This window comes from Leucoraja erinacea, chromosome 5 (genome assembly GCF_028641065.1).
Source record: "Leucoraja erinacea ecotype New England chromosome 5, Leri_hhj_1, whole genome shotgun sequence".
Classification (NCBI taxonomy): Eukaryota; Metazoa; Chordata; class Chondrichthyes; order Rajiformes; family Rajidae; genus Leucoraja; species Leucoraja erinaceus.
Genome location: NC_073381.1, coordinates 3,501,536 through 3,515,995, shown reverse-complemented (window position 1 = coordinate 3,515,995; position 14,460 = coordinate 3,501,536). Strand labels below are relative to the sequence as shown.

General features: G+C 47.5%; 1 protein-coding gene across 2 annotated transcripts in view; it reads left to right on the top strand.

Annotated features, from left to right (window-relative positions):
• Nucleotides 1-14,460, top strand: part of crybg1a (crystallin beta-gamma domain containing 1a) — a 213,426-nt gene that overhangs the window by 52,624 nt on the left and 146,342 nt on the right. For both annotated transcript variants that reach the window (XR_008723420.1, XM_055634998.1), the window contains exon 2: nt 11,140-11,305. Coding sequence is in view for 1 of the 2 variants with exons in the window: in XM_055634998.1 (XP_055490973.1) it covers nt 11,140-11,305 (166 nt within the window). In the remaining variant the exon portion in view is untranslated. The remainder of the gene's footprint in view (nt 1-11,139; nt 11,306-14,460) is intronic.

Genomic DNA, 14,460 nt, shown 5'->3' with positions numbered 1-14,460 from the left:
ACGTGACTAGCTTGTTCAACCCTGCACCTGTGTTTTGAGAAAAAAAAATTTTTGTTGCAAATTTGCATGTTCCAGTTACAACCCCTGAAGCTATATGGGATTGAAGGACAATTCTTGCATGACTCAAGAGTTAATAGTGTCTCATTTCCATATGTCACAGACAGAACAATGACATTCTTACAGCCAGCAGCATAACAGATATGTAGACATAGCACTCTGTAAACAATATAATAAACGAGAAAAAATTATACACACACACACACACCCACACACTCACACACACACGGATATATATATATATATATACCAGCCCTCCTCTGTGACGCCCGGCGCCCCCCCATCCCTCAATCTGTACCCCCCTCCCCTCCCTCTCCCATCCCCCTCTCCCCCTCACCCTCTCCCTTTCCATCCCCTCCCCTTCCCTCTCTACCCCCCTCCCCCTCTCGCTCTAACCGTGTCTGCGCAGTTGAGGGCTATGCGTGAGTGGATAGGGCGGGGAATGGGGGGAAAAGAGCAAATTAATAATATTAATATAATATCAAGGGAGGAGGGTTAGTGTCAAGTCAAGTCAAGTCACATTTATTTACAGTATATAGCACATTTAAAAAACAACTCTCGTTGGCCAAAGTGCTTTACATTTGTTATAAGAATAGTATAGACAAACAAACTACATACATATATACATATAGCCCTCGCTCAGTGGACGTCAGGAAAGGCTTGGGAGTATAGATAGGTTTTTAGTCTTGACTTAAAGGAGTCGATGGAGGGGGCAGTTCTGATGGGAAGGGGGATGCTGTTCCACGTGTGTGTGTAACGCCGCAAGCCGCCACCTCCCCCCTCCCCACCCCCCCCCCCCCCCCCCCCCCCGCAACTACGTTTTGAGGGGACGGGACCCAACGGGTCCCACTTGGTCTAGTATATATGTAAAAGGTAGACACAAAATGCTGGAGTAACTCAGCGGGACAGGCAGCATCTCTGGGGAGAAGGAAAGGGTGACGTTTCGGGTCGAGACACTTCTTCAGTCTGATTATTCACAGATATAGGACGTTGTTTTATGAAAGGAAGTTGTATGAACTATTTCCCTCCCCCACCCTGACAGATACGCTTGCGGCCATTTGCAAATTATCACAATTGGTACCAACTCATTGCCGTACTTTGCATTCATTTGTTTGTCTTCCCCGCGACTCATGTGCAATAATATTGAAGTTGACATGGCAATAGACAATAGACAATAGGTGCAGGAGTAGGCCATTTGGCCCTTCGAGCCAGCACCGCCATTAACTATGATCATGGCTGATCATCCCCAATCAGTACCCCGTTCCTCCCTAGTTCTGATTCAGTCCCTATGCGAAAGTCAATGCATCAAGTCTTGAGTGCTGTGGTAACCTCCCTAGTAACAGCCATCCAGTCTCTAAAGCACCTGCCAACCACAACCAACCTGCCTGCCTCTCCATGTCAATGTTGGATCCCATTGTGTGAGTCAGCGTGATCCGGTTCTTCATTGCTGGGCCACAAGTTTTGCTTCAGACTGCCCTCTGGTGGCCTTCAGCGGAAACACAAGGAACTGCTGGTGCCAGAATCTTGAGTGCAACACAAAGCGCTGGAGTAACTCCGCGGAGTCAGGCAGCACCTCTGGAGAAAAGGAATAGGTGACGTTTCCGGGTCTTGTCTCTTCCAGACGTGCTGCCTGTTCCGTTGAATAACATAGAAACATAGAAAATAGGTGCAGGAGTAGGCCATTCGGCCCTTCGAGCCTGCACCGCCATTCAGTATGATCATGGCTGATCATCCAACTCAGTATCCTGTACCTGCCTTCTCTCCAGACCCCCTGATCCATTTAGCCACAAGGGCCACATCCAACTCCCTCTTAAATATAGCCAATGAACTGGCCTCAACTACCTTCTGTGGCAGAGAGTTCCAGAGATTCACCACTCTCTGTGTGAAAAATGTTTTTCTCATCTCGGTCCTAAAGGATTTCCCCCTTATCCTTAAGCTGTGACCCCTTGTTCTGGACTTCCCCAACATCGGGAACAATCTTCCAGCATCTAGCCTGTCCAACCCCTTACGAATTTTGTAAGTTTCTATAAGATCCCCCCTCAATCTTCTAAATTCTAGCGATTACAAGCCGAGTCTATCCAGTCTTTCTTCATATGAAAGTCCTGACATCCCAGGAATCAGTCTGGTGAACCTTCTCTGTACTCCCTCTATGGCAAGAATGTCTTTCCTCAGATTAGGAGACCAAATCTGTACGCAATACTACAGGTGTGGTCGCACCAAGACCCTGTACAACTGTAGTAGAACCTCCCTGCTCTTATACTCAAATCCTTTTACTCCAGCATTTGGTGTAAACAAGCATCTGCAGTTCCTTCCTACACACTTTGTCTGCTGAAGCTAGAATCTTGACCATAACACGTGTGGCTGGAGTAATTCAGAGAGTCAAGAGTGTCGCAACGTTTAAGAAACATTCAGACAGGTACATGGATAGGGCGGGTTTGTAGGGATATGGGCCAAAGGAAGGCATGTGGGACTGGTGTAGATGGGACAGGTTGGCCGGTGTGGGCTTAGTCGTGACGAAGGGCCTGTTTCCACGCTGTGTGGCTCTCTTTGGTACGTTATTGTCACAAAGAAACATAGAAAATAGGTGCAGGAGGAGGCCATTCGGTCCTTCGAGCTAGCACCGCCATTCATTGTGATCGTGGCTGATCGTCCCCTATCAATAACCCGTGCTTGCCTTCTTCCCATATCCCTTGACTCCACGAGCCCCTACAGCTCTATCTAACTCTCTCTTAAATCCACCCAGTGACTTGGCCTCCACTGCCCTCTGTGGCAGGGAATTCCATAAATTCACAACTCTCTGGGTGAAAAAGTTTTTTCTCACAGTCTTAAATGACCTCCCCTTTATTCTAAGACTGTGGCCCCTGGTTCTGGACTCGCCCAACATTGGGAACATTTTTCCTGCATCGAGCTTGTCCAGTCCTTTTATAATTTTATATGTTTCTATAAGATACCCCCCTCATCCTTCTAAACTCCAGTGAACTCCGTGCACCGGGTTACATTGAAATTAATTTTTGCATACAGTTCAGCACAGGTGTTATTATGTATAAGCACATCTTAGATGCAGTACAAGAGTATAGGAACCGAGACAGTAGACAGACACAGATTTGCCACTGTTTTTAGTCCCAGTAGTTGCAAGTGTACAGATCTTAACTTGACCACGAAGGCCCGTTGTCCTGGCTGTGTTGTCGGGGTCGGTCTGGCCAAGTGTAGTGTTGGTGTCCCTCGCCACAGCTCCAGCCACCGCTCCGTCCAGCTGTAGGCCGCGTGCGGTCCACATGCTGGGCCTCTTGGAGCAGCGCCCGGTCCAATAGACAATAGACAATAGGTGCAGCAGTAGGCCATTCGGCCCTTCGAGCCAGCACCGCCATTCAATGTGATGATCATCCAACTCAGTATCCTGTACCTGCCTTCTCTCCATACCCCCTGATCCCTTTAGCCACAAGGGCCACATCTAACTCCCTCTTAAATATAGCTAATGATCTGGCCTCAACTACCTTCTGTGGCAGAGAATTCCAGAGATTCACCACTCTCTGTGTAAAAAATGTTTTTCTCATCTCGGTCCTAAAGGATTTCCCCTTTATCCTTAAACTGTGACCCCTTGTCCTGGACTTCCCCAACATCGGGAACAATCTTCCTGCATCTAGCCTGTCCAACCCCTTAAGAATTTTGTAAGTTTCTATAAGATCCTCCACACTCTGTTTGAAAAAGTGTTTCCTCGTCTCCGTTCTAATTGGCCTATCCCTTATTCTTAAACTGTGGCCCCTGGTTCTGGACTCCTCCAATATTGGGAACATGTTTCCTGCATCTAACGTGTCCAAACCCTTAATAATCTTATATGTTTCAATGAGATATCCTCTCATCCTTCTAAACTCCAGAGTGTACAAGCCCAGCTGCTCCATTCTCTCAGCATATGACAGTCCCGCCATCCCGGGAATTAACCTTGTAAACATACGCTGCACTCCCTCAATAGCACAAATGTCCTTCGTCAACTTTGGAGACTAAACTGCACACAATACTCCAGGTGTGGTCTCACTAGGGTCCTGTCCAACTGCAGAGGGACCTCTTTGCTCCTATACTCAACTCTTCTTGTTATGAAGGCCAACATGCCATTTGCTTTCTTCACTGCCTGCTGTACCTACATGCTTACTTTCATAGACTGATGCACAAAGCCCCTCAGCCAAGCCCCAGGCTGCTGTGGGGCCTCCAGCGGCCCACTACCCCCCCGTGGATGTGCCTCCCACTGCCTCCCACATCCGGGCTGCTTCTTGGCCCCTCCATCCCAGCTCCGACTCCCTCCTCTCTGGTCCTCGGGTTGGGCAGGGGCTGGGGATGGGGCTGGGCTCGGCTGCTTGTGTTCCTGGTTCCTGGCGGCGGGCTCGCCAGGGTTGGTGTCGGAGAGCGGCCACGGCTCACCAGGATCCATGTTGATGAAAGGTAGACACAGAGTGCTGGAGTAACTCAGCGGGTCAGGCAGCATCTGTGGAGAACATGGATAGGTGACGTTTCACAGAGTGCCGGAGTAGTAACTCAGCGGGTCAGGCAGCATCTGTGGAGAACATGGATAGGTGACGTTTCACAGAGTGCTGGAGTAACTCAGCGGGTCAGGCAGCATCTGTGGAGAACATGGATAGGTGACGTTTCGGGTTGGAACTGTCCTTTGGAAATTGAAACTTATCCAGTTAGCACGTTGAAACATCTTACAAGTGCTCCTTATGCACTGAAGAAGGGTCCCAACCCGAAACGTCACCTATCCATGTTCTCCACAGATGCTGCCTGACCCGCTGAGTTACTCCAGCACTGTAATAAAGTAAAACTGGACAGTTTAGTTTGAAATATATATGAAGCACAATCTTGTTATTTTATTTTTTATTTATTTTATTATTTATTTCGAACAGAATAAAAGAATAAATAGCAAGTGTGAAACAGCATACAAAATACAAACCAAAAATATTTATAAAGTGGCATAAACAATATCTATAAATAAATGAAATCATATGTGTCCGAAAAGGAGCAGGAAGAACAATATATAAGTGTGTGTTATTCGTTATCTGAAATCAAGGTGTAGCAAGTCTGATGTTGTTATGAAATAATACCTAGAAAAATGTTTTCCTCGTTGTTTGAAACTGTAAACAATTTAGATGACGGGAACTGATAGCTACGTGCTTGTGCAAGTTGCTGAATCATGCCGCGCAGTCCTGGCAAGCAGGCCCCACACGCCCCACTGCGGTCTCTGGACTGAACGGGAACCCAGTCGAAGGCTCATCGGTCGGTCGGCGTTACCCGGGACGCAGCTGGAGATGTCGGGCACGAGGAGCGAGGGCCAGTGGGAGGGTGAACCGGGGTAACGCCTCCAGCACCTTCATGGTCGGCTGCAGGAGGTGCCCCCGCGGGACACAAAGATGGCCGGGCGAGGAGAGGAGAGGAGAGGGACGTCGGTTCACGGGAACAGCTCTCGTACATCGAGCGCGCGGACTGACCCGACTTTGGACTTTGAATAACGGCGCTAAAAATAGCGACGCCCGCGTGTGTATTATATGCAAAACTAATTTCACTGTGCAGGTGTACATGTGAAAAATAAAACACCATTGAACTATTGAATATTGACTGCGTGAGGAAGAACTCAAGCCATAAGGTCATAAGTGATTGGAGCCGTGTTAGGTCATTCTGCCCTTCAAGTCTACTCACTCTCTTAACCCCATTCTCCTGCCTTCTCCCCATAACCCCTGACACCCGTACTAATCAAGAATCTATAGAAACATAGAAAGTAGGTGCGAGAGTAGACCACCAGGTCCGTCGAGCCCGCACCGCCATTCGCTCATGGCTGAACACTAAACAGACACACTTACCACAAACAGTAGACACAAGACACAGAACACAAGACACTACCCTCCCCTTTATACCTCTATCACCCCTCTCCACCCCAAGAACCTCGTGATCTCCTGGGGGAGGCAAAAAACCGGATAAAAACCCAGGTCCAATTCGGGAAAAAAAAACGGGAAATTCCTCTCCGACCCCAATCCAGGCGATCGACACTTGTCCAGGAGATCACTCAGGTCTTACTATACTATCCATACCTAGGTCCATATCCCTGCCCTCTCCCCGTAGCCCCTTATCCCCTTGGCAGCTAAAAAACCATCTATTTTAGTCTTAAATATATTTAAAGTTTCTGCTTCCACTGCTCCCTGGGGCAGTGAATTCCATAAATTAACCACCCTCTGGGTGAAGAAGTTCTTCCTCATCTCAGTTTTAAAAGAGCCCCCCCTTATTCTGCAACTATGTCCCCTAGTTCTAGTTTCCCCGATCATTGGGAACATCCTCGGTGCATCCACCCGATCAAGGCCCCTCACGATCTTATATGTTTCAATGAGATCGCCTCTCATTCTTCTAAACTCCAAAGAGTAGAGTTCCAGCCTACTTAACCTTTCCTCATATGTCAATCCCCTCATTGCAGGAATTAATCTTGTAAACCTTCGCTGCACTGCCTCCAGGGCTAGTACATCCTTTCTTAAGTATGGACCCCAGAACTGTACACAGTATTCCAAATGTGGTCTCACTAATACTGTGTACAGCTGCAGCAAGACCTCCGTGTTTTTATACTCAATCCCGCTAGCAATAAAGGCCAAAACTCCATTGGCCTTCCTAATTGCTTGCTGCACCTGCATACTAACTTTCAGTGATTCATGTACTAATACCCCTAGATCCCTTTGCGTTGCATTACAACGCAGCTCCTCCTCATTTAGAAAATAACTTGCCCTATCATTTTTTTTCCCAAAGTGAATTACTTCACATTTATTAGTATTAAATTTCATCTGCCAAGTTGTTGCCCACTCACCTAGCTTATCTATATCCTTTTGCAGACTCTTCCTATCCTCCTCATCCCCTACTTTTCCTCCCATTTTTGTATCGTCCGCAAATTTTGATATATTACACTTGGTTCCCTCCTCCAAATCATTTATATAAATTGTGAACAACTGGGGTCCCAGCACCGACCCTTGCGGAACCCCGCTAGTTACCGGTTGCCATCCCGAGTATGAACCATTTATCCCCACTCTCTGCTTCCTATTTGTTAGCCAATCCTCTACCCATGCTAATATATTACCCCCAATCCCATAATTTTTTATTTTTAGCAATAGTCTCTTATGTGGCACCTTGTCAAAAGCCTTTTGGAAGTCCAAGTATACCACATCCACCGGTTCCCCTTTATCCACCCGGGTTGTTACTTCCTCAAAGAATTCGAGCAGATTCGTTAAACAGGACTTCCCCTTCACAAAACCATGCTGGTTCTGTCCGATGAAGTCATGTTTATCCAAGTGCCCCGTTAGTGTTTCTTTAATAATTGTCTCTAACATTTTACCCACCACCGATGTTAGACTAACCGGTCTATAGTTACCCGCCCTTCTGTTTACTTCCTTTTTTAAATATAGGTGTTACATTGGCCATTTTCCAATCCACTGGGACCGTTCCTGCCTCCAGGGAGTTTTGGAAAATTATCACCAATGCATCCACAATCCCCACCGCTATCTCCCTCAAGACCCTTGGATGTAATCCATCAGGCCCAGGGGATTTATCCTCCTTCAGTCTCATTAATTTCCCTAATACCACCTCCTTGGTGATCTTAATAGTATTTAGCTCCTCCATTCCTACCGCCCCCTGTTTATCCAGCGTTGGAATATTTTTTGTGTCTTCTATGGTGAAGACTGATACAAAATACTCGTTTAATGCCTTTGCCATTTCCATGTTCCCCACCAACAACTCTCCAGTCTCACCCTCCAATGGACCAACGTTCACCTTAGCCACCCTTTTTCTTTTTATATAGCTATAAAAACTCTTACTATTAGTTTTTATGTTGTTCGCTAAATTCCTTTCATAGTCTATTTTCCCCGTCTTAATTAATCTCTTAGTTATTTTTTGCTGACCTTTAAATGCTTCCCAATCCTCTACCCTCCCACTATCTCTGGCTACCTTATATGCCCTTGCCTTCAGCCGAATACTATCCTTTATAGTTTTACTGAGCCATGGCTGACTGTTCTTACCCTTACCCCTTTTTTTCTTCATAGGAATACATTTTTCTTGAAGGTTATACAGTATCTATCTATCTGTGCCTTAAAAATATCCACTGACTTGGCCTCCACAGCCTTCTGCAGCAATGAATTCCACAGATTCACCACCCACTGACGAAATAAATTCCTCCTCATCTCCTTCCTAAAAGAACGTCCTTTAATTCTGAGGCTACGACCTCTAGTCCCAGACTCTCCCACTAGTGGAAACATCCTCTCCACATCCACTCTATCCAGGCCTTTCGCTACTCGTTAAGTTTCAATGAGGTCCCCTCATCCTTCTAAACTCCAGCGAGTACAGGCCCAGTGCCATCGACTTGATTGATGCAGCTTCTGGTGTGAAGAGTCTTGAGTCCTGAGTTCAGGATGCTCTCCTCCCCGCAGCTGCTGGCATGCCAGAGGAAAACAATCCCAATGTTGTCCAACCTGTCCTTCCAGCTAATACCATCGTACTGCCAGGCATCATTCTGGTAAGCCTCCTCTGAACCCTCTCCAAATCCTCCACATCCTGGAAGATCTCTTTATGTAAACTGGTGCAACGTTCAATTTGGCAAAGTTCCAGTGACATACCTTGCCACGTTGCACTATATAAACCTCACTTTAATCGCTAACATCAATCATGGCTTTACTTCAGGAAGGAGACCAACAATTAAAATCACTGTGATTTCCATCATCAAAATTACATCAATACTTCAGTGAATGTTGCCAATACTTTGCAAACAATACATAGAGATGGTCGGTTGCCTGATAACAAATAGGTAGACAATAGACAATAGACGATAGGTGCAGGAGTAGGCCATTCAGCCATTCGAGCCAGCATCGCCAATCAGTACCCCCATTCCTGCCTTCTCCACATATCCCCTGATTCATCTATCTTTAAGAGCCCTATCTAGCTCTCTCTTGAAGGTATGCAGAGAACCGGCCTCCACCGCCCTCTGAGGCAGAGAATTCCACAGACTCACCACTCTCTGTGAGAAAAAGTGTTTCCTCGTCTCCGTTCTAAATGGCTTACCCCTTATTCTTGAACTGTGGCCCCTGGTTCTGGACTCCCCCAACAGCGGGAACATGTTTCCTGCCTCTAGCGTGTCCAAACCTTTTATAATCTTAGGAGATAGGCCCGAAACGTTGCCTATCTCCTTCGCTCCATAGATGCTGCTGCACCCGCTGAGTTTCTCCAGCATTTTTGTGTACCTTTAATAATCTTATCTGTTTCACTAAGATCACCTCTCATCCTTCTAAACTCCAGAGTATACAAGCCCAACTGCTCCATTCTCTCAGCATATGACAGTATAGCTGTTATCAGGCAACTGAACCATCCTACCACAATTAGAGAACAGTCCTGAGCTACTGCCTACCTCATTGGAGACCCTTGGACTACCTTTGATTGGACTTTACCGCATTTATCTTGCACTAATTCATGTTTTTTCCTTTATAGTGTATGTGAATGACTCGATTGTCATCATGTATTGTCTTCCCGCTAACTGGTTAGCACACAAAAGCTTTTCACTGTACCTCGGTACAAGTGACAATAATTCAACTAAACTAAACTAAACAGCTTGGAAGTCACTGAAATTGGAGGTGTGCGTTTTCACACTTAGAGTCATAGAGTGATACAGTGAGGAAACAGGCCCTTCGGCCCAACTTGCCCACACCGGCCACCAATGTCCCAGCTACACCAGTCCCACCCTGCCTGCACTTAGTCCATATCCCCCCCCCCCCCCCCCCCCCCCCCCCCCCCCCCCCCCCAACCTGTCCTATCCATGTACCTGTCTAACTGTTTCTTCAACGATGGGATAGTCCCTGCCTCAACTACCTCCTACTTCTATACCTTTTGCTTGATGGGTGAGGGGAGAAGAGGGAATGACCAGGGTGAGACTGGTCCTTGACACAAAAAGCTGGAGTAACTCAGCGGGTCGGGCAGCATCTCTGGAGAAAAGGAATAGGCGACAATCCGGGTCGAGACCCTTCTTCAGACTGAGAGTCAGGGGAAAGGAAAAAATAGAAATATAGGCGATGATATAGAGAGAAATTGAACAAATGAATGAAAGATATCCAAAAAAGTGATGATGTTCAAGGAAGGGTGGAGCCCACAATGGTCCATTGCTGGCGAGGCAGTGTGAAGTGTGGATGGAGTCAATGGAGTCTATTGTCTATTGTCTACAGGTAGGGAAGAAAGCCAATGGCATGTTGGCCTTCATAACGAGAAGAGTTGGGTATAGGAGCAAAGAGGTCCTTCTGCAGTTGTACAGGGCCCTGGTGAGACCACACCTGGAGTATTTATTGTGTGTAATTTTGGTCCCCTAATTTGAGGAAGGACATTGAGGGAGTACAGCGTAGATTCACGAGGTTAATCCCCGTGATGGCGGGACCGTCGTATGATCAAAGAATGGAGTGACTGGTCTTGTACACTCTGGAATTTAGAAGGATGAGTGGAGATCTTGTTGAAACATATAAAATTATTAAAGGATTGGACACGCTAGAGGCAGGAAACATGTCCCCGATGTTGGGGGAGTCTAGAACCAGGGGCCACAGTTTAAGAATAAGAGGAAAGCCATTTAGAACTGAGATGAGGATTAACGTTTTCACCCAGAGAGTTGTGAGTCTGTGGAATTCTCTGCCTCAGAGGGCGGTGGAGGCCGGTTAACTGGATGCTTTAGAAAGCGAGTTAGATAGACCTCTTAGTGCTCTAGCTTGTCCAATCCCTTAATCATTTTATATTTCAATAAGATACCCTCTCATCCTTCTAAATTCTGCGGATTTCTCTGCCTCAGAGGGCGGTGGAGGCCAGTTCTCTGGATACTTTCAAGAGAGGCTAGATAGAGCTCATAAAGATAGCGGAGTTAGGGTATATGGGGAGAAGGCAGGAACGGGGGACTGATTGTGGATGATCAGCCATGATCACAGTGAATGGCGGTGCTGGCTCGAAGGGCCGAATGGCCTGCTCCTGCACCTATGGTCTGTGTATCTGTGCACCTGTGTGGAAGGGAGGTTGGTTTGTGTGAACACTGTCATTGCCTTTCTCCAGATCTCTCCCAACCAATGATTGGTGTCAATCTGAACGAGTGGCAAGGGCCTATAAAGAGGTGCACAAGAATGATAGAAGAACGGATGCGACGGAAAGCGCTGAGCTGGAACGCCAGAGTCCCAACAGCCCCAGCAGCCCCAACAGCCCAACTGGGAAATTTAGCAAGGTAAGGAAAACAAGATCATGTTTCAGTATTGGATCCCTTGGACGGATACAGAATGCTGGAGTAACTCAGCGGGACAGGCAGCGTCTCTGGAGAGAAGGAATGGGTGATGTTTCGGGTCGAGACCCTTCTTCAGGCTGGAATTCTCCAGTCACCCATTTCTTCTCTCCAGAGGCACTGCCTGTCCCGCTGAGTTACTCCAGCTTTTTGTGCCTATCTGCGGTTTAAACCAGCATCTGTAGTTCCTTCCTACACATTGGATCTCTTGGATAAGGTCATAAGGAATAGGAGGAAAATTAGGCCATTCGGCCCGTCAAGTCTATGGACCCATTTGGCCCACCAACGGAGATGAGGGAAAAACCTTTTCACCCAGGCTTAAAGCCCTGTCACACTGTACGAGTTCATTCCAAGAGTTCTCCCGAGTTTGCCCTGATTCGAACTCGGAGATTTACGGTAATGGCCACACATCGGTACTCGGGGCTCTCGTGGACATTTTTCAACATGTTGAAAAATCTTCACGAGTCTTCCCGAGCTTACCTGCCGTTAGCGAGTCTTCCCGAGTATCTGCCGTTAGCGTTACGAGCCGCTAAGAGACGCCCCCGAGCTCCGATGTACCCGCTACGTCATACTCCGCGCTTGTCGCGAGTTTGATTTTTTTTTAAACTAGGGAGAGCTCTAGAATGAACTCGCACCGTGGGACAGGGCTATTCGAAGAGTCAAGTCAAGTCAAGAGAGTTTTATTGTCTTTATTGTCTCACGAGCAGGAACAATGAGAGGCGATCAGACTGTCCAAGGTGGGGGAGGGGGAGGGGGACAGCTTTGTAAGCTTCAGCCATGTTTGTGTAGACTTTGTCCAGTGTCTTGAGTCCACCACTCTGCAGCCTCCGGCATTCCTGCATTTAATAATGAACCATCTTTTCATTAAATCAGTTGCAATCTTTGCAGTTCACTTCAGTTAATGATAATAATAATATAATATAATAATAATATATTTTATTGTCATTGCACATAGGTGTAACGAGATTTGGTATGCAGCTTCCATCCGATGTCATAACTTAAACAACCAATAAAATTTAGATTTAGATACCCCGAGAAACATGATTTATAAAAATTACAGTAAAACAGTCAAAACATGTGTCTGTGCGACGTGACCATCCGAGGGAGACAGTTCATGGGGAGGGAGGGGCACTATGCAGGGCCGGTTTGAGAGCCGCCCGCTATAGCTCTGGGGATGAAGCTGTTCCTGAGTCTGGAGGTGTGGGCGTAGATGGCCTTGTAATGACTGCCAGAAGGAAGTAGTTCGGACATGCCGTTACAAGAGGAGTCTTTGTGTATGCTGACAGCCTTCCTGAGGCACCTTCAGTTACAGTCGAGTTGAGTTTATTGTCACGTGTACTGAGGTACAGTGAAAAGCTTTTGTTGCGTGCTAACCAGTCAATGGAAAGACAGCACATGATTACAATCGAGCCGTCCATAGTGTATAGATCCTTGATAAAGGGATAAACCTTTAGTGCAAGGAGAGAAAAGAAACAAAACGACAGTCAAAACGTTTTATCTTAAACATTGAACGTGCATTATCAAAAGTTAACAGGCAGGGGAGCTGCAGCCTTTTGGTTTATGTGCACTCACTGACAACAAAATATTCAAAGGCTGGTTCGTTCAAACAAGCTCTGAGCAAAACCGGTTGGAAAGTTGCTGAATTAGCAGTCAGAGAATGTATAGGCGTACAGATGAACATTAAATAATGACATGAAGTGACAACAGTGACACCTCATCCTTAATTGCAGGAGAGGTGCCGGAAGACTGGAGGGTGGCAAATGTTGTGCCTTTATTCAAGAAGGGCTGCAGGGAAAATGCTGGAAACTATAGGCCGGTGAGCTTAACATCTGTAGTTGAAAAGTTACTCAAGAGTATTTTGTGGGATAGGTTATACAGGCATTTGGACGGGCAAGGGCTGATTAGGGATAGTCAGCATGGTTTTGTACGTGGGAGGTTGTATCTCGAGAAAAATCATGAACAGAAAGGTCAATGAGGGCAGAGCTGTAGATATTGTGTACATGGATTTCAGTAAGGATCCAAGGAGAGATAGCAGAATGGATAGTTTATTGGCTCCATGGAAGGAAGCAGAGGGTGATGGTGGAAGGTTGCTTCTCGGACTGGAGGCCTGTGACTAGTGGTGTGCCTCAGGGTTCGGTGCTGGGCCATTAACTGTTTGTCATCTACATCAATGATTTGGATGAGAACATACAGGGCAAGATGAGCAAGTTTGCTGATGATACAAAAGTGGGTGGTTTTGCAGATAGTGAAGATGGTTGTGAACGATTGCAGCAGGTTCTGGATCGATTGGCCAGGTGGGCGGAGGAATGGTTGATGGAATTTAATACAGAGAAATGTGAGGTGTTGCATTTTGGGACGTCTAACAAGGGCAGGACCTACACAGTGAATGGTAGAGCTCTGGGTATTGAATTGAATTGAATTGAATTTCCTTTATTGTCATGCAGACCTTACGGTCTGAACAAAATTTCGTGCCTGCAGTCATACACACAATCATACAATAATAAACAACAATAAACACAAATTAACATCCACCACAGTGAGTCCTCCAAACACCTCCTCACTGTGGGGGAGGCGAAAATATTAGGGCTGCAGTCTCTTCCCTCTTCTTCTCCCTCTGCGCTGAGGCGATTCCCCACCGGGCGATGGTACAAACAGTCCCGCGGCTCACCGAACCCTGCGAACGGGCCGGCTCAAACACCGCGGCCCGGGGTGGTCGAAGCTGCCGCTCTCCAGTCCAGCACACGCAGCCGCCGGCCCGCGGCTGAACCCAGGACTCTGGACACCGCCGCCAGAACGCCGGCCCAGCCACCGGACCGGATCGCCCTCACGTGAGTACCGTTCCACCCTCGGGCTGTGCCACTCCAGCGGGAGTACCGTTCCACCCTCGGGCTGGGCCACTCCAGCGGGAGTGCCATTCCTCCCTCGGGCTGGGCCACTCCGACGGGAGTGCCGTTCCTCCCTCGGGCTGGGCCACTCCAGCCCCTCACCATGCCGCTCTCACGGGAGCACCGTTCCATCCCGGGCTGGGCCGGGAGCGAGCCCAGGACGAGTCCTGTCAGCTGCCTCCAGAGTCCCGAGGTAGCCGGCTCCGCTAGGCCTCA